Genomic DNA, 19,634 nt, shown 5'->3' with positions numbered 1-19,634 from the left:
ATTTTTTGTTTTTGGTAATCTCCATTGTAAAATAGATTAAGTATACCGAGCCCTGCGCAGCTCCAGTGATCGATGCGGATGGGACAATCCCGGTCAGTACATTCCTAGAAGTAATTTCTTCGGCCTTTCTTTTTACTACCTTTTTGTTTCCTCCTCTTCTAATTGCATGTTGTTCGCGATATGGCCCATTACGCGTACGAGTGCATCAATCAGGATCTCTTGAACCGACTGTGAAATACAGCGTGAGAGAGAGCAGCCATTTTTATCTTATTGTAGAAAATCTTCACGGAAAACCATTAATCGGATAAACGGTAAGCAAACATCAATGTATTTGGAAGTGATATGACGACTGTATATGGGGGTCCGCGACAGCCGAGCGGTAGCGCCGGTTAGAAAATCAGCCCATGAGCGCCGGGGCTCACCACTTCGAAGGCGTGGGTTCGAATCCCAACCGAGACCGGACCCTCCCCTGTACGAGAGGAGTGACTATCCACGTACAACAGGGAAACAAGTCTCGTAAGCCCTTAACGGGCAGGCATGACCAACAGGTCATTATGCCAAGAAGAAAAGAGATGACGACTGCTTATCAAAAAATTATATCAATCAAAACATCGCAAGAATGAGGGAGAAATTAAACAAACAATTTGTATTCTTTCGATTGCCGACGCGCTTGTCACGGGAGTCAGAGCTAATCAAAACATGGGACACGATCACGTTGGTATGGCGGCTTCTATTGGTGTTTTTGCGAGTATTATTTAGACATTCTACTAATCTTTAAAAAGATTTGTTTAGTATTCTGTTGGATAATTAACCTCGAATGAAAATGATTAAAAACATAAATAACGGTGTGTGTAACCGTTGTACTGGAAAACATTATTTCTGCACTATCTCTCCACACTGTGAGGGCAACGATTCACGATGTGATGTAAACAAGCCTATTAAGAAAGTTACTAGGGATGGCGCATTACTAAGGGAATGACGTCGTTGTCGGAAAGGGGGTCCCTCGGTTTTTCCCTGCCATAACCTGTGGTCACAGCTTTACGCAAGGTCTTGCGTATGCGTTTTTTCCCATGGGAGAGATAGGGGCTATCACCGAAGACGATAGACCTTGCATTTTCTGTACTAAAAAATCAAAGAGTTTGATTCTTGCCGCAGACTCTTGCGTTTTTATATGTCAATATTAAATATTGTTCCTAGTACATTTTGATGAGCTTGTATACTCAGGAAAGAGGTGTATTCAAAAATTAAAGTATATTTTGGGGCAGAAAACTGTGCTCGTTTGACAGTTTAACACGTTGACTGCCATGGCTATCATTTTTGATAGCCAGCTGTCATTAGTTCTAAAAAGTTTTTGACCCATAAATAATTGAAAATGCAACACAAAAATTATAGTAATATTTAATATCAATTCTTTGGGAAGTTTAGTCTTTGTTTAGCCTTCAAAACCCGTTGGTTTAATAAATTTTATAAACAAATTAAATGAAAAAAGATTGTTCTAAAAAAGTGTGCTAAAAACGCTTGGCAGTCAACGTGTTAAAAACGCAACCGCAAGACCTTGCGCAAAGCTGTGACCACAGGTTTACATCGTTTACTACGATTGTTCTGTCATCCTGAGATTAAATCGTCAGTGTTAAGAGGATGGGACTACTACGAGTGAAAGTGACTGCGCAGCGGTAAGCCACCTGAACATTATTTGCATTTAGATATGGTGATTTGTAAATGGTTCTAATAACACACCAGTAAAACACGACCTTGAGATGCGCGTAAAGCACTATCGGTGCTCTACATCTTGTCGTTACCACGATAAAAACATGTTTTATCAGCACTGTAGGGATTTACAACCTTTTAGTTGTTGTTGTGAACTAGTACCATAGCTAAAATGTTTTATTAATTCTTAACGTCTTAACACTTTTAACATTTCACAGACAAAACTACAGCAGCCTTATTATCTTCTTCTAACGGCCTAAATTATCTGCTTCGTGATTAGTGAAATATGACCTGAATAGGAAACAAAAATTTTCCCGAATCCCGTTTGGAAAATTATGCACATGTCCTTATGGACTCCAAACCTTACATGGTTTTATGTGCATTTATTTTTAACCGAAAATCAATCCTACTTTGAGGTTGTAAATACAAAAGTGCTTCACTTTTAAGTTGTGCTAATTACGCCAAGAGCATTGTATATCTTCTGTGGTGCCGACGAGCGTTTTTTCAAGTAGGATAAGAATCTAGTTCCAGTTCGGCAGTGTATCATAGCGGATTGTTAGCGGTGCACGAGTTTCCTGAAATAGTTAGCGGAAAAGTAAGGTTATCTTACGGCACGACCGCGTGGTGACGCCGAGCTGGAGCTCAGGTCAGTTTGAGTCAATCAAGCGGACCACGAGTTTTTGTGTCCTGACAACGGAAGGAATTATCCCTCCCGTGGACGGCGGGTTTACATATGGCTATTATAGCCGGTCCTAAAGGACGAGCCCCTTCATAGGAGTTTGGACAGAGTCGGTACGCCTCTGATTACGAGTAAGGGAACAAATTGTTCGACTTAGCGTAGGAGAATATACCCCAACTCGCATACCGAAAGAAGAAGAAGGTAAGAATCTAAACTAAGTTAAGAATTCCTTCGAATGAAAATCATTAAAATTTCCATATGAGTCAATGTACAATCTATGTGAATTTACATTTTACCTTTTAAAAACACGAAATTTGATAAATTCTTTTTGGATATTTTTAATCCGTTGATAGTTTCATGCAGGGCTGCAAATGGTTTCTTTCGAAAGAGGCAACCCATATTTATATTAACATTTGCTAACCACTGTCCTTGCACAGTCGTATTCAACATTAGGTCCTAGTGGAGCACTATTCATCTTTATTTAGAAACTACATTTTTCCATGTCTTTTGATTGTGTGGCTATGAAAATAGAAGCGTGTGCTTGCCACGGTGCCTTTGGTTGTGTGTGCATGTGTGCCAGGAGTATGGTTTAAGGTGTCGACAGTGATAATAGTCACTAGCTTTCGACTGCTATCATATGCCGATGAGTGCAAGGATTGGGAAAGTCTATCCTTCGTTGCGTCGCTTGCGTCACAGCACCAGCACACGAATCCCAACGCCAATTACTATCATTATCCTGCACATGTTAACACATTCCACCACTATAACTATCATTAGTGTTCATATACATGTAAATTTATGAGACTAGCGTAGTGATATCCTATGAAGTAACATCGACAAAGGTAAAGTACAATGAATCATAAAACTGGAACGGTTGGTATGAGATCACACATTGCGGTTTGCACTCGATTTGGATGAGTGGAATATTGTTACCGAAGGGCTAATGACCCGGAACCCTTCTGTTTGTCGGAGAACATTCCTTTAACGGTGTTTAGCGGCATCGGAGACTGGACCTTCGGTGCCCGACGGTGCGTAGAGCTTCGGCAGTTCCGACTCTAGTCGAAGCAGCTGGACGTACGTCTTCAGCTTCATCGTGGCACCCGGTCCGACGCCCACCCCGGCACCCATGCCGTCCGCGTCTCCAGTGGCCGACTTCACGAACGTCGAGTAGTATGACACCAACTCCTGCGAACCATCATCGTCCAGGTCGGCGATGAGCAGAGAGTTTTCCTGATAGTTTAGGTCCGGCTGGCAAAGTTCTTCCGCCGGGTCACCACCTCCACCGATCGGTTCCCGACAGAACTGAATCACATTGCTCTGGCTCGTGTTCTCGATCTTGATGTAAGTGGAATTAAACACGATCAGCTTGATGGTCTCCTTTAGGTAACGCATTCGCGTGCGGAAGCCTCCGGCAGGCCGGGCGGACGGTGTCGATTGATTTTGACCGCGCGCCGACAACGACGTCTTCGAGATGGCATCGAGCCCCGGCGGGCCAATCCATGGCTGTTGGTGGGCAAAATGTTGTCGGTAGCGTCGGTGAGCATCCTCGACGCCATCAAGCCCAATTGCAGCACGTCGGAAGCGTGAACTTCGATTGTCCGGATCGCGTTGGCTCCATTCCCAGAACTTTATCACGAACCCGTACATCGTGGACCGGTTGTCGGAGCCAAAGTTGGAAAACGTCAAACGGACCGGTTGCATTCCGTACAGCTGTCGGCCGGACACGTTCCACAGCAGCTCACCGGTAGCCTCTTCAGTCAGGAGTACCGAGGTGGAGCAGTTCTCCGGACACTTGCCCCGATTCTCTACCATCAACTGCTTCCCACCGACGTTGGTGAGGGTGCGCTGCTTTTCCGTGTTGCGCCGCTGACCGAAGAACTTGTGCTGCGGCAGGATGGTGGGCATACGGCGCACCACGCGCATATCTAGGGCCTTTCGGTGGATCAGTTTATAAAGTTCCGGTAGCGATTTGGCCTTCTGCTGCTCGGACTTTTCGCGCACGCAGTTAAACTTCACGTTCAACTCTTCGTCCAACATCAGTTTGTGTACGTACAGGCACTCCTTGACGGCGTACGAGTCACCGATGGTGAGCCCTTTCCGGCCGGAAATCATCACCAACCGGTTGTGCTTCGTCTCGCTGGAGCTCGTTACGAACAGGAGGTCGTACACGCCGTCCCCATCGACGTCCGGGATGAGCAGGGGAAAGTCGAGCATATCGTTCTGTCGCCCGCTACTGCTGCGCCGATTGTAGCCCTCCGCATGCCACAGCCACTCGCCGGACAGCGGATCGATGCACTCCAGCTGGCCGTACTCGTCCAGTACCAGGCAGTCTGGGGCGCCACTTCGGTCGGCGTCTAAAAGCGTGCAGTCGATGCTCTTCGGTTCGTTGATCATCTGATCGTACCAAGCAACCTTGCCGGAGCTGCCCACCAGCGAGATGATCCCGTTCCGCCGGCGGTACGAATCGTCAAACTCTGGGAACAGCTTATCGCCACGGTACATGAAGACGAGGTTCTTGCTTTTACCATGAACACCCTCGACCACGTTTATCACACCTTTCAATTCGATCTTTTCGTAGTTCCGTATCCAGTTTTGCGTCTTCACTCGTTCTCCCCTGTAGGATATCGAAAACAGAGGTTAGATTAAGCAACCATGAAGAGTATTCTCCTCCGTACCTGGCCGGGCAAGACAAATCATCCGAACAAGGAATCACCCAAAGAAAAACGATCAGCGCTAGAAAGCACACCGCCAGCGACGCGACAAAGCAGCACTTTCTAGGTAAGGACATTTTGTGGTCCGGTATCGGACCGGCCTCGTGCAGGATGGCCACGTTGTCCGCGTGGAATACTCCGCTCGCATCCTCAACATCGCTCGGGCTTGGAGGATAGCCACCGTTATACAGAGCCGCTCCACCGTTCTCGGTGCCACATGGGGAGCGTATCTCAGCCACAGCGCAACCTTTCATGCCGTTCATCATGATAGTCGTCGTCACACCACCACCACCACGAGTGATTCCTCCAAACGTTCGTTCCGTTGTCCGACGGACCGCAATCGTGCGCCGCAGCAGCTCTTCTTCGCTCTCTGAATCGGTCAGTGTCGTCTGTGGAAGAGGGGAGTAGATACCACCGGACGAATCACTATTGGGCATACTACTATGAGAAGAAACTAGAAACAACGCACCACGTGGCGCGATCGTGATTAATTGTTTTGCATCGACCTACAAACTGTTAATTGCTGTTCCAATTACCGTTTTAGGGCCCTTTAAGGATTGTTTTGGGGAATCCTTTCCGACGGCTCGCAACTGCTAGGCTGCTAGGCTGCTGGCTGAATGGAGCTCGTAGTAACTTATGGGTGCGAAGCAACGGAAGGATGCTTGTATACCCCGCGTATCAACTCCACGAGCAATGCCTCGCGAAGCATAGTGGATGCGATCGAAATCAATCGAATTTATGCTTTTGCATAAATGAACTTGTTTATTATTCAATGCATCGTTGGCACCAACTTAACGAGAGGTTGTTTTGCTATTTTGTGCTTCCGCCCGAGCATGCGCATTGTAATGTGTAAATTAGCAAGGGTTAGATAATTTGTCGATTTGATTTGAAAGAGATTACCTACTAAGCGGCAAATTTAGTAGAAGTATTCAATTTAACTCTTTGTCAAATAAAATCGTTCGTAAAATGCTAATGTTATGAATATACATATTTATACTGCAACTGTATTTTTTGTAAAAGGCCTTTTGTTTAAAAATGATTACGTTGGATAGCGACCTCTACATATGAACCACAATACTAAATATGACAGCTGTTGCATGTAGTGCCTGAACCTGAACCTAGGAAATGGCAAGTCCGGGCTGTGTTGTGTGGGAACTGTAAAACTAGGTTCGCTGCCAACAAACACTTTCTATGTGGTCTCGGGATAAGACCATTCGCGAAGTACTATAAAATGCCACTTAAAAAGCTAGTTTTTTGTTTTTTTTTTTAATGTTTATTGCTGAAGGATTAAAATGCATTACTTTGTGTTTATTCATACCGTTTTATTCACTGTCGAAATGTCACGAACGGAATGAACCTGTTGGGTTCAGGAAGAGGCTGCCAACTCCATCCGACAGTGCTGTGCTGTCATCTTTTGACATTTGCCTCCATCTTTCTTGTGCGAACTTTCGGTGAATTAACACGCGGTGCGAAGGCACGAATAAAAATATCGAAAAATGGGTCGTATGCACGCTCCTGGCAAGGGTATTTCCCAATCCGCGCTCCCGTATCGTCGTTCCGTGCCGTCGTGGCTGAAGTTGAACGCCGAAGATGTGAAGGAGCAGATCAAGAAGCTCGGCAAAAAGGGCATGACTCCGTCGCAGATCGGCATCATTCTGCGGGACTCCCATGGTGTGGCTCAAGTGCGCTTCGTCAATGGCAACAAGGTTAGTTTGGGTCATGGCAGGTGCCGGGTGCACCGGTAAGTGGTATAGCGTATGGTTCGGTCACTAATCGACACCATTCCGGTGTATTGTTGTGTTTCTGTATTGTAGGTGCTGCGTATTATGAAGGCGGTCGGCCTCAAGCCTGACATTCCGGAGGATCTGTACTTCCTGATCAAGAAGGCCGTGGCCATCCGCAAGCATTTGGAGCGCAACCGCAAGGACATCGACAGCAAGTTCCGTCTGATTTTGATCGAGTCGCGCATCCACCGTCTGGCCCGCTACTACAAGATCAAGGCAGTGCTGCCCCCGAACTGGAAGTACGAATCGAGCACTGCTTCCGCTTTGGTTGCCTAAGAAGGAAAGTGGTGTACAGTTCTGTGACCTGGTGAACGAGTTGGTCTATCTTCAACATCGGAAGTGAAATGTTGGAAATACAATAATACATAAACAGCTGGTGTCTGGATGGTGCCAGGTTCTCTACACAACAGCTTTGTTATTTGAAAAGGCCGAAATTCGATTTCCGCTGCTCGAACGTTTAAACAGTACAATGGGTCTAGCGGTTTGTGTTGTTAAAGTTGCCAGGCCATCGACGACATCTAATGGTGAGCGGTAGAATCTATTTAAGTTTGTTTTGCAACGAATTTATGATTTCTGAGTCAGTTGAACAATTTCACACATAAATTTTATTCATTACAGTAATGATTATTTAGAAGATAAGTTTCTCAAAACTCTTCCCATTGCAAAGTTGGGACTGTGTTCGAAACCTTCATTTTGTTCAACTGTTAGGTAGAAAAACAAGCATTGAGTGTTTTTCTTCTAGCTTTGCTGTCTCAATACAGATGCTTATACATGACTTAATTGGCTGGGGAGGGGGCAGAAAATGATAGGCATTTTATTTAGGAAAAGATATTAAAGTGAAGTTAAATGAATTAAATCGTCTACAAGTGGGTATTTCTTATATTTTTCGAGCAAATGCAGGGCTAGAAGAAAATCGAGCAGTAGTAAACTCGACATATGTTATGTCGACTCATGCAGTTTTCGAGTAGCCGTATCGGTTCGCGCAATTGTTGCACGTGGTTTGAAAATTAATGTTTTTGAGTTGGTTGAAGAGAACAAACGAACTTTTCTTTCCAATCCAATAAGTGCACATCATTTTTTAAATTAGAAACTCGAAATGTTGGACAAGCCAAACAAACTAATATATCGACTTGGTGATACGCTGAGATGATCAAATCGTGCTTTCAAATAAAAAAAAACCTCTTATAAGACAATAAGCCTTAAAGAAACCTCCTGCAGAGTACACGAAAAGTATGGCGCTTTGTTACTCCTAGCGCTAGTCTTGTAAATGGCTGATTCAGTTTCTTTGATTATATACCACCTATATCAACACGTGAAACAAACCAACATACAGCAATAAAGACTGCTACAGTTTGAAATCAAATGAAAAATATAGTCAACCTTTTGATGTGTATGTCAACCCAAAATATGTTGCAAGCTTTTTGCAAACACGGCTGTGAGGCATGGCACATCGCAGTATGTGACTATACAGATCATGATGCATGGCACATCGCTGTATGATAAGATCAATCAGATGAACAGCCATCAGCACGAAGTTAAAGCAAGGGCGGGATTTTGATCACGGTAGTTTGGTGAACCGCATCCAACCTCTTCTGGAATGCTTGACCTGCTTATTGATAACGATTAAACCATTTCATTGGCCATGTTGAATATTCCAAACGAAGCTAAAGTTTAGCCATAACCGATCCGGACGCGATAAGCTCTGGGTGTGTCTAGTTCCATGGTGATCGATAGACATGTCTCAAGAAAGTTAACTAAGAACCATCCTTTGCGTTTGTGGAATAAGTTCTGTGGGTTGGTGAAGTTTTACCACGTGCTGTGTCATAAGTTTTGTTAATTACATACTTCTAAATTTAATGTCTCTTTATCGTATTTTAAATACACACCGTGCATTTTTACCATTGAAGTTTATTTCAGGTGTGACGTCAAGCTATGTTGGTTCTTTTCGGATTATTCTGGACATTGCATCCGTACAGCAAGCCGTGCGCCAGACCGAAAAACAAACACCCGAAGATTTATGTCACTCCTTTCTCGGGATTGTGCTAACTACCAACGGCGGTGTGTTAGGTTCAACAACCGAGCAAGATTACGCAAATTAATTCAAAGACATTCTTATTATTTGCCTTTTCAACATAATTAAGCTTACCTAGGCAACAGATGTCGCAATGCGCGTTATTGCATTATTTTGTTTATTTTCACACTCTCTGATGACCACGGCGGGCAGTCGTCCGTTAAATTTGTGTCTGCCAGTCGAGAGGTTTATTTATAACACCTTCCGGGTTTCCACTTGCGCCTGAGGAATCGGAATGTGCTGCACTCATAAACTCAATAAGGGCACTAGAAATTCCGGATTAATAAGTATTTTCAGGGCAGACCGGAAAACAAAACGGCTTTTACGCTTCCTGGCCATCTCACTAAAATATCATTGTTTTCGGTTGTTCCGTTAAACAACATTGTAGCTTAATTTGTTAATCGCTAAAAACGATTACCATTCATCACGGCGTTGAATATTCTTAATCAGATTGAAATAGACGATTTCACGCTTTTTTTTGCATTAATAATAAGCTTGACAGAAAAGCAAAACAGATGCAAAAACATCTTCAACTTAATCAGACAGTCAAATCTTCGGGCGTACAAATTCCATGAACCTAGAATACTCATTTCCGCGACGGTAGCTTTCGTTGATAGCGCTAGCCGCCCAACATTACCGTCGTTAGTTTTTGTGCACCAATTTATGGAGTTAGGAAAAACTGATCTGAAAATGCAAAAATCAAAACCAGTTCCAACTAGAACTTTCTCTGAAACGAATCAACTGCGAGGAAAAAAAAAGTTTTTCTTTTTTTCCACCTTTCATGACGATGCCACGTTATTAGTTTAATCTGTTACAAAATGTGGTGTAATTCGCGGTAAAACCAGACGAAAATTGCACACTCTTCTTTGCATCCGTCTAGTTAATTAGTTTTGCTGTTTCTCTGGTAGAAAAAGTGATTTATTGGCCGCCCAGTTGAGTACACTCCTACGATCAGGTGGGGCAAACCTGAGCCATTTCTACTTAGAGCACTTGCGACGACGGGATGGATCGTATTTCCCATCGTACTTGGGGTATACAGTTGGCCGGTCAAAACGTTGCGCAGGGAAAAGGACCACGCAAATGCAGGGACTACAACACGAGAAAGAAAATAAAAAAAACGGTCCGGAAAGGTGATAACGTCCCACACACACTTCAAACGGGGATGGAAGGAACGCAATGAAGCATGCGAAGGAAGCTACGGTGCGGAAGAGATAGCGCGGTACAGACGCGGGATCGAGGAGCCAGCGGGGATGAACTCTTTTTGGATTGTCTTTTACCGTTGGGCATGCCCTGCGCAATGTTCAGTTCCGTTCGGACGCTTGACCGTGGCAGTTCGTGGTTGCCTGGAACCAGAAGCTAGCACGTCTCCGGATTCCTGCCAAGAAGTGTAGGATTGTTTTAAAATAGTCATCACCAGCTGTAGGGAAAGTTCATCGTTTTGTATGCCGAGTGAGCCTACAGGCAGTAGTTTCAAGAGAAAATCGAGAAAAAGGATAATAGTATACGACAACCCGTATCCAACCAAGATGGCAACTAAGAGTGGACAGTACGTGAGAACAAATACGAACGGCATGCAGAGCCAACCATTGGACGTGGCCATCGTTGGCGGAGGATTGGTAAGTGAGTCTTTGATGTCATCAAAGGTAGTTTGTACAAGACTTATTAGTTGTATGGTAGAGTAGCAAATTTTTAAAAGCAATGGGACAGCTACTTGTCGTTTGAAGAGGTATAGTTTTTAAGTGCAAACATGCTTTGCGAACGTAATTACCGTACTTTAAAACGACGAGATCCTTCTAAGTCCTCGAAGTCGGAAAATAAAACTAAACCCTCATCTCGAGTTTCGCTTGCAAAGTGATGGTAAAAGTGACCAGTCAAACGACACATTTATCAACTAAAGAATACTACACTTTTTCATCTTCCGCCGGGGTAGATTAGACGATTTTCTTAATTAACGCGGCCTATCTGTTAATTTTGTCTGTAATCTCGTACGTATTCGGGAATTTAATGAACTTCTTCATTTTTGGTTTTGTTTCCGTTTTGCGATGATGAATACCAATTTACTTTGTAACGAGTTCACTGACCATGCACAAGAAATAAACGATTGAAGGTTGCAGATAACACTTAACATCGAGATGTTTTCTATGTTGTCTATTCTTAGGTTAATGTGCCGAACGTTTTTAAATTAATTTTTGCACTGTATTAATTTGTTGCGTAATTTTATGTTGCATCGTATTTCAAGGTTGGATCCCTGCTGGCGCTGCATCTGGGCAAGAAGGGTCACGAAGTGAACCTGTACGAGTACCGAGAAGGTAAGATCAGTTAAATTTTGGGCCACCCAAGCAGATCATACCTGAATGCGAAGGTTTTGTTCACAGACATACGCACGGCCGAGCTGGTCATCGGACGCAGTATCAACCTGGCCCTATCGGCACGTGGTCGGCGTGCGCTCGCCGAGGTCGGCCTAGAGGAAGCCCTGCTCGGGCATGGTATTCCGATGTCGGGCCGGATGCTACACGATCTGAGCGGCAGCCGGAAGGTGGTTCCGTACGATGCCAACACCAACCAGTGCATCTACTCCGTTGGCCGAAAGCACCTGAACGAGGTGCTCCTGAATGGTAAGTTGTGGGCAGGCGACCAAGAGGGTGGGGGGCCGACTGGAAGGTTCGAGGCTCGGTGTCAGATTACGGCGAGTGCCTTCGAGCGGCTTCATCATCGTACGGCGTCTCGAGCACGTTACTAAGGTTTCCCTTGTTTTTCCTACTCCTACTTCCGTCAGCCGCCGAAAAGTACCCGAACATTCATCTACACTTCAATCACAAGCTGGTCGGTGCGAACTTGGACGAGGGAGATTTGTCGATGGTCGAGTGAGTATGAATGAGTTGACAATAGTGATAAGTGGGCAGGAATGGTGCCTGTTTAGAAAGATTAGACAGCACTGAAGTCACGGAAACAAATGGAATGCTTTCAAACCAAACAGTTGTTTTGGTCCTTGTTGACGAAACAGGGCATCAGTTAGACTAATCGAAGCTCTTATCGAAGGTAGTCCCACTCTCGAAGCTACTATGGTTACGCACCTTTTAGTTCCCACCATCAACAACAAATGGTTCCGGAGATATGATCTCTATCGTAAGCATTTTCCTTCACGTATTGATGGCAAGAGACGCACGGTTCATATCTGGACACATGTCTCTCGAACGTCACGCCATATCGCCCGAAGAAATCAGACATGCGTTCACGAGTTTGTCTGCAGTTTTCCCAGACGGCATGTGGAAATGGTAGGGTAATAAACTGATCCCTTAATGCTACCACCAACCTGTTGAATGGCAACTCATATCTCTCCGCTTGATGTTTATTTTTGTATGGTCCCGGAGGAGATTTCTTGTCTTGTATGATCTTTCTGCGCTTGGGAGCTCTGCTTTCTATCTACAACCAAGTGTTATCAGGAGAAATGGCTAGCGAATTGTTTATCTCGGGCCCGTGTCCCCTGCGATGTTGAGTGGGAGATAGCAGCTTAAGATCTTATCTGCATCGGGTGTTTGTCACGGGATCCAATGAAGTGCGTTGTAAATCAACGTAATATGAATGGAATAAGCGTTTGGCCCCCAACAACAGCGTTTGTTTGTGAAATGTTTTTTTACGGTACATTTTATTCCCTCTCCAACAGCCCCGCGACGAAGGAAGTGAAGAGTGCCAAAGCGGATCTGATTGTTGGCTGCGATGGCGCGTTCAGTGCCGTCCGGAAGGAGATCGTCAAGCGACCCCGGTACGACTTCAGCCAGACGTACATCGAGCACGGTTACCTGGAGCTCTGCATTCCCCCGACGGCGACCGGGGAGTTCGCGATGCCTCACAACTACCTCCATATCTGGCCACGAGGAAAGTTCATGATGATCGCACTGCCGAACCAGGACCGCACCTGGACGGTGACGCTGTTCATGCCGTTCACCCATTTCCACAGTATTACCGATGCGGACGCTCTGCTGGATTTCTTCCGGCAGTACTTCCCGGATGCGATCGATTTGATTGGGCGCGAGCGACTGATCAAGGACTTCTTCAAGATCAAACCCCAATCGCTGGTGATGATCAAGTGCAACCCGTACCACGTTGGCTCGAAGGCACTTATCGTAGGCGATGCAGCTCACGCCATGGTGCCGTTCTACGGGCAGGGCATGAACGCCGGCTTCGAGGACTGCACGGTACTGTCGGAGCTGTTCAACAAGCATGGCAGTGATCTGAGCCGTATTTTACCGGAATTCAGTGAAACACGCTGGGAAGATGCACATGCCATTTGTGATCTTGCGATGTACAACTATGTTGAGGTATGGATCTTCTCCGCTTTAAGTTATTACAATGTGCGAGAGTCCTTCATTTTCACGATTTCACTCATTACAGATGCGCGATCTGGTCACCAAGCGATCGTATCTGCTGCGGAAAAAGCTGGACGAGTTTCTGTTCTGGCTGATGCCGAACACATGGGTCCCACTCTACAACTCCGTGTCGTTCTCCCACATGCGCTACAGCAAGTGCATCGCCAATCGTGCCTGGCAGGATAAGGTTGGTATATAATGCTTCCGTGCTGAACGAAAACAAAACAACACTTGGTGGACTTTCACTTACACACAATCGATACACTCCGGCAGTCAAACATGGCAGATGTGGTCTTGTTCTGATTGGTTATTTTTCGTTAACTATCGCAATGGCAGCTACTGCTGTTTGCGATTTACTATGAGCGTTCCGATAGCGAAGCGATTCAAACGAACCGTGCAATTTTCGTTCGGCGTTTTAATTATGGCGCTATCTACTACCGTCCAGAACGTTCCCAAGGATGCGTTCCATTTCGATGTGAGCGTGTTATTGAAAACATTCCTTACCAATTCCATTCACTTGAAGCCACCGTGGAATCGAATAGGCGTCTTCTGTAAATGATAATGGGCCTTCTATTGATATCTCCTCTACTTTGTATGCTTTTCAGATTCTCACCCGCGTCCTGTACGGAGCTACAGTAGCATCGATCGCCGCCATCGGTACACTCACCTATCGACATCTGACTGTGAGTCACCTCGAACGGCTGTCGTCGTCCGTGTTGTCCGCCTTTCAGTTGCTGAAATCCTAATAAATATTCCCCTATCCCTACTCAACCGCTATACTATTAGATGAATGATATCAATATAGGTTTTTGAACTAAGTTTGATTTTTATTTTTGTTTTCCTTTGCAATTATTCCAACAATCACGTTAGCTACCGTTTAGCTACATATCCTTACATTAGATAACATTTAACGCGAAAGAAAAAGGGGTTGAAGTTGATACTTCCGTCGTTCGTTTCGTTTGGTTTGATCATGCACATGCTTTTTTGTAGCTTTTTGTAGAAAAAAAAATTACGAATCAGAAAATGGGCCTTTTCCCAACCATAACCACAAATTAAAACATTCAAAACCAAAAAAAAAAAAACAATAATACGGCACAAACATTACATGCACAAAGTAATGGCTACATCTACCTTCGCTTAAGGTACCTGGTCGTAAGCTTCCTAACGGATTACTTTTTATCATTTTTTAACCTTTTCTCTTTTCCGAGCTTGAGCGAATCTCCTCAAAATGGGAAGGATTTTAAATAATTATATGAAGGCTCGGTGTGCTCATTATCCGTTGACAGTCTCATTTTTCGAACTTCAAATAGTTGAGTTTAAATACGATGCTTTTTATCTGCACAAATCTTACGAGCCAGCGCAAGAAAAGTGGTTGAGGAGCATCTGTTTCCTAGTTTTTGGTTTAGCGAAGTGTGTCTCTTAGGAGTTTCTTTTCACATGATGAGCTGGTACTTAGGTTGGTGGTCTTATGCTGTTACTCTATGACAAGCTTGACATTTTTGTGGTCAGCTATGAAGCGCGATTTGTGCGTTTCGAACAGCGCGTCCAGCTCCCGACAGAAACGATCGTGCAGCTCATCGACCTGCTCGTTGGTGGGTTCGTCCACCTGAGTCACTTCAACCGGAGGTCCGACTGTAAATGGTAAGAAAAAGCAAGTATGTCAGGCTCGCTGTTTGATCGTCCAGAGGAACGCTGATACACTTACCAACTGTGTTCAGTGGTTTCCGGCGCGGAATCAAACCGTAGCTGTACTGGAAGAAGCCTCGTCCGACGAACGCAGCCGGCGCGATGCCGGTCGTGTTCTTGACGAAGTCCTGGAAGCGGCGTAGCTTGGAACCGGGCGGATTCGGTGGCTGATCGAACAGGTCCACCTCGCCGAACGTTATGACCGGGACGATCGGGGTACCGGCCTTTATTGCCAGCTTGCAGAAGCCTTTCCGCTTACGCAGGACGAGCGTGTAGTTGTTCGGGCGGCAGTGGAGCGATTCGGCCGCCCCTCCCACCACGATGACGACAGCGTTCGCCGTGAAGCCATCGTCGTTCAGTGGATGTTCCGGTTTGTTCGATGCCTTCAGCAGGCTCAGGATGCTGTTCTGGTTCGCGGAGGTCAGTCCCCAGCCCAGCAGCAGCTCGCGGAAGAATGGTATCGTAAAGTGGAAGTTTAACGTAACCGGGCGCGATCGAATCTTGGGGAAGTGATCATGGAAGCCGGTCGCATTGGTGGCGAAGTTAATAAACGCACCCAACCTGTAAGGGAAAATAACAGTTGATTAGAAAATATTTAGATTGAGCCGCGATTTCATCCTGCACCGGGGAAATTATTGCAACATACTCAAGTGTACCGAATCTAAAACATTCCCTGATAACTCATTGCCGCCCTATACCCGATAAGCGATATCAATTGTCTCAAGTTCCTTATCGTACCAGGTTAATTTTTAGCAAGCAAATATTGTTATTGTTCATTCCTTCAATGGATGGGAATTGGACTTAAACTCTTATCGACTTCAATTAATACTGTTAACCACGCTTTTATTCGAAACAAAATTGTACACCGAATATGTGAGACCCTATCGGAAATATTGGAAATATGTTTGCGTATCTTTATCTGTAGGCATGAATTAGGAAATAAACTTTCGAGATATGAATCCCAGATATGGTTGAAAATTACCAAATCACGTTTACCGATCGTTAACCTGTTTAGATAAAGGCAAGCCAACCGATGGGGAAATAGTTAAGCTCCCAAAAAAGCATAGCTTTTTGCTGCTCTCGCTTTGTTTCCCTTATCAAAAATCGTCCACCAACATACACGTGTATAGTTGTAAACAAAATTAAAAGTGTGATACTTTGGACCGTTGAAGCCGCGGCTCGTAGCTACCGAAAATTGGTTTAGTTCGTTCCATTCGGGCATTGCATTTGCGGCCGGAGTCGTATCTTATCAGCGCTCGATTGACGATGATTTCGACCCACCATCCGCGCGTTAGTGCCTCGAGGTTCAATCAACCAGCGGACAAACGTTTTGCGTTGTGGTAATGGTCGCTGCGTAATTTCGGCGCACTTAGACTGTGTTTTCTAGAACTTGGCCGAACTCTCGTAGCCGTCACTTACCCAAGAACACCGTGGGGGAAGGCCGCAAAGATGTAGTTACGGTTGGGATCCAGATCGACCGTCTTGTGAAGCTTGGCGGGGAAGTAGCTCTGGTACAGCTTCCACCAGAATAGATCGCGCCACCATTTTACTCTGCACGTGGAGAAAGAGGTACGTTAGGCAACACGCTGGATCATCTGTCATCGTGGCGTTTGACTTACCCCTGGCCCCGACCTCCGTTGAGAGTTATTTTACGATCGGTGTAGATGAAGTAACCGTAGATAACGCACAACGTTTTGATGAATAAATTACCATAGATCTGTGTACGAAACAGTAAGGTGATGGTTAGTCGGGAATCTGCTTGAGCTGGAATAGGAGGGATACGACTAGTTACCAGCAGGACGAAGTAGGATATCAGCATGCCCAGCTCGCCGAACAGAATCAACCACATCCACAACGCCGTCGACAGAGTTTCCAGCCGTCGCCGCATCGGCACATTCAGAGGTGCCCACTCGATTTTCCCCATGTTGGACACCTGCGATCGAGAAACAATCAAACCATGTGATTAGCACACAACACGTTAGGCACCATATATGCCGGGTCAGGCCAGGACGTTCCTGCGGCTGCGTCCGCCCTTTTGTCTTGACACTTACTAAGCTTGAACACGCCTACCTAAGTGCACAGTGTACACCAACCCGAACACGAAACACAACAGCACCGGTACGTAACTGGGTGAACATTAACTATCGAGCAAGACCCGACCCTACATCCGGGGTATAATCCACCGGTGTGCACGCGCTCAGCACGGGTGTAAGGTTAAACAGTGACTGCGCTCTGCCGGGCCGGGCCACGGTCGTGTAGTACCGACGCCTATCAGGATCACGCACCGCACCGTATCAGCTAGTGCCGACCCGAGTACCGAAGTTTGGAAAAGATTTTCGTGCCCCAAAAGAAAGGCACTCCGCTTCCCTTACCAACACACACACACACGCTTTCAATTGTGGCTAAGCACCATATGGGCGTTATCGGTCTGGAATGACCTGTTTCGAAAAGCATCGGTTTGGGGTGTGTATGCCAGGTACACGGCACAGCTGCGTCGACGACGGCCGATAAGGACGTATGCGAACTATCGGACGCGATCGATTGGCTAGGGAGGACTGGGTGTCGACGAGAGCGGGGAGAATGCAAGCGGTTATGATAAGAAGACGCAGTGCATGCCCGGTTGGCGTATTTTTGATACGCTTCTGATGACGCTGGTCGATGCACGACGGCGGTTGCATTACCTTGCAATCAGCGATGCAATTAACTTCTACGGCGTTTAACGTCGCATTCCAGTAGCGTGCATGTTCACATACATGGATTTTTTTTTCGATGTAGTTAGAAGGTTAGAAAAACTTGTTTCTAACTACATCTTAGCAAAATAATCAGCGAACAAAAATGTTAAGATCAAAAGTGTTTCAGGTTGTTTTTCCATTAGAAGCCGTACATCCATCTCGCAAGCGGACACACGCAACAGGCGACGGTAATCGAGATTCTGCTATTATCGAAAGCAAATTAGATAACAGCCACAAAACAATCACACAATCGCTCCGGACACCGATATGGCCATCCATTGCCGAGCGCCTTCGGTGGAAACAAAATCGTCAAGATCGTCTATTTGCCTAATCAGCGATAAACCCCCTGTAACGTTGGACTTTGCTTGCTTTTTTGTTCTTCGTCTCTTCTCATAACGTAAACAGCTTTCCCGTCTTACCAGGCGAGATGGGGAATAACGAACGAAGGATTTACTATGACTGATCGGTTTATGAAGCATTAAATGGCGGCATTTTTATCGCACATCCCGTGCTCTTAGCTGAACGAGCAGTTTTTACTCTTCATTACAAAGTGGTACGAGCTGAAGGATAAAGTGAACGGTGGAAATGTGTTGAAAATGGGTTGAAAAGTTCACAAATTACAGCTAGTTTTGAAAGAGATGAGTAGAAGCATTGCTTTGCAAAACAGCTGTACGCTGATAAGACACGTTGCTTACGTCACCTTCGATAGCTCAGTTGGTAGAGCGGTGGACTGTAGAGTGCATGGGATAGGTAGTAATCCATAGGTCGCTGGTTCAAATCCGGCTCGAAGGAGAGAAGGTCTGTGAAGCTTCTTTTTTATTGCTTGCTCTCATCAAGTTTAAATGCATATCACTTTTACACTCTACTCTTTTGGTACTCGTTATTAATGTTTTACATACGCGGTGCCTTGAAAACGAATAAAATCATTCAAAATTTCTTGTACACTCTGTTGCGCGCACGTTGTTTACTCTGCGTTGCTCGCGAGATGCCTTTTCGGTTCGATTCATTTATATACAAACAAACAATCGCAACCAAAGCCACGACACTTATCGCGAACATTTCTCACGCCTTTCTCGCACAGATTATTTACGCTACTTTACTTTGTTGTTTTAATTCTCTTTTCGACGAAACCGTCACCAACCCGCGGAGTCATCACGATAGAAAATGTGACGAGAGTACTCTCGCTGGTATTTTCTTGTGTGTCACCGCTACTCTATGGTTTCCCGTGAGCAATAATCTGCTTATGAACGCATGCGCATCACATTCATAATGTGGCTTGACAATTGCTGAACTTATATTGGTACGAGACCCACGAAAGAACTTGTTAGAATGTCAGCACGAAATATGACATTGGCTTTGTACTAGTTACCATCAAGCTTACCTTGTTTAACAAACACTTTGGGGTGAGACAATAAATGTTTAAGATGAAACACTTTCCTCGATCTTCAAAACACGCATAAGTGGGTTAGAAAATCATCACAACTGGCTCCACTTGGTTAAAATGTTCGCAGTTTGAACTTCAATCCATTTGCCCGTGCATAATGATTGCAGTAGACCCTTTTAAAGAAACTGTTAACGCACTTCTTTCTGCACCTATCACTTTTAAAGAACGAGCAACGCAATTATCACAAAAGTTATGACACACAGGCTTCAAATTTCGCGCTTCAAGCCTAGAACGACAAAGACTCACCCAGTTGAGAACATTGAGCGATCGTTACAAGACCTTCTTTATTCTTGGCTCCCTCGGGCATGACTAACTGTCCAACGAGATAAACCTTTCGCGACGTCAATAAGGGCTGGGCAAAAAGTTTTCCTCGTCGATAATAACAACCTCACTCAAGGGGAAGGGCATGCAAATGGACACACTCCCGGCGTCATATGTCGCCGACACTAGCAA

At 45.3% G+C, this 19,634-nt stretch overlaps 4 protein-coding genes and 1 non-coding gene across 7 annotated transcripts; 3 read left to right on the top strand and 2 right to left on the bottom strand.

Annotated features, from left to right (window-relative positions):
- Positions 1 to 2,890: 2,890 nt before the first annotated feature.
- Positions 2,891 to 5,534, bottom strand: LOC131263949 (uncharacterized). Its single transcript, XM_058266235.1, has 2 exons — positions 5,062 to 5,534; positions 2,891 to 5,000 (listed from the first exon to the last, which is right to left on the bottom strand). The coding sequence occupies exons 1-2, from the start codon at positions 5,532 to 5,534 to the stop codon at positions 3,368 to 3,370; spliced, it is 2,106 nt and encodes a 701-aa protein (XP_058122218.1). The 3' UTR covers positions 2,891 to 3,367.
- A 987-nt stretch (positions 5,535 to 6,521) lies between these two features.
- Positions 6,522 to 7,288, top strand: LOC131267727 (small ribosomal subunit protein uS15). Its single transcript, XM_058270669.1, has 2 exons — positions 6,522 to 6,803; positions 6,912 to 7,288. Exons 1-2 carry the CDS (start codon positions 6,594 to 6,596, stop codon positions 7,155 to 7,157), a joined length of 456 nt encoding a protein of 151 aa, XP_058126652.1. The 5' UTR covers positions 6,522 to 6,593; the 3' UTR covers positions 7,158 to 7,288.
- A 2,954-nt stretch (positions 7,289 to 10,242) lies between these two features.
- LOC131267211 (kynurenine 3-monooxygenase) lies at positions 10,243 to 14,128 on the top strand. Its single transcript, XM_058270016.1, has 7 exons — positions 10,243 to 10,568; positions 11,192 to 11,261; positions 11,328 to 11,567; positions 11,729 to 11,816; positions 12,617 to 13,271; positions 13,345 to 13,506; positions 13,925 to 14,128. The coding sequence occupies exons 1-7, from the start codon at positions 10,395 to 10,397 to the stop codon at positions 14,063 to 14,065; spliced, it is 1,530 nt and encodes a 509-aa protein (XP_058125999.1). The 5' UTR covers positions 10,243 to 10,394; the 3' UTR covers positions 14,066 to 14,128.
- LOC131267212 (2-acylglycerol O-acyltransferase 2-A-like) lies at positions 14,122 to 19,240 on the bottom strand. 3 transcript variants are annotated; one of them, XM_058270019.1, is made up of 6 exons: positions 19,119 to 19,240; positions 16,798 to 16,938; positions 16,625 to 16,722; positions 16,425 to 16,556; positions 15,025 to 15,566; positions 14,122 to 14,951 (listed from the first exon to the last, which is right to left on the bottom strand). In XM_058270019.1, exons 2-6 carry the CDS (start codon positions 16,927 to 16,929, stop codon positions 14,794 to 14,796), a joined length of 1,062 nt encoding a protein of 353 aa, XP_058126002.1. In that variant the 5' UTR covers positions 16,930 to 16,938; positions 19,119 to 19,240; the 3' UTR covers positions 14,122 to 14,793. The 3 variants fall into 3 exon arrangements, with proteins under 3 accessions (XP_058126002.1, XP_058126000.1, XP_058126001.1); XM_058270017.1 differs by lacking the exon at positions 19,119 to 19,240 and adding an exon at positions 17,057 to 17,367; XM_058270018.1 differs by lacking the exon at positions 19,119 to 19,240 and adding an exon at positions 17,076 to 17,343.
- Positions 18,437 to 18,529, top strand: Trnay-gua (transfer RNA tyrosine (anticodon GUA)). Its single transcript has 2 exons — positions 18,437 to 18,473; positions 18,494 to 18,529. It is a non-coding gene; the product is annotated as a tRNA-Tyr (tRNA).
- Positions 19,241 to 19,634: the final 394 nt, after the last annotated feature.

The sequence above is a fragment of the Anopheles coustani genome, chromosome 2 (genome assembly GCF_943734705.1).
Source record: "Anopheles coustani chromosome 2, idAnoCousDA_361_x.2, whole genome shotgun sequence".
Lineage (NCBI taxonomy): Eukaryota > Metazoa > Arthropoda > Insecta > Diptera > Culicidae > Anopheles > Anopheles coustani.
Note: the sequence above shows the minus strand (reverse complement) of the source record. Positions and strands in the feature narration are given on the sequence as shown.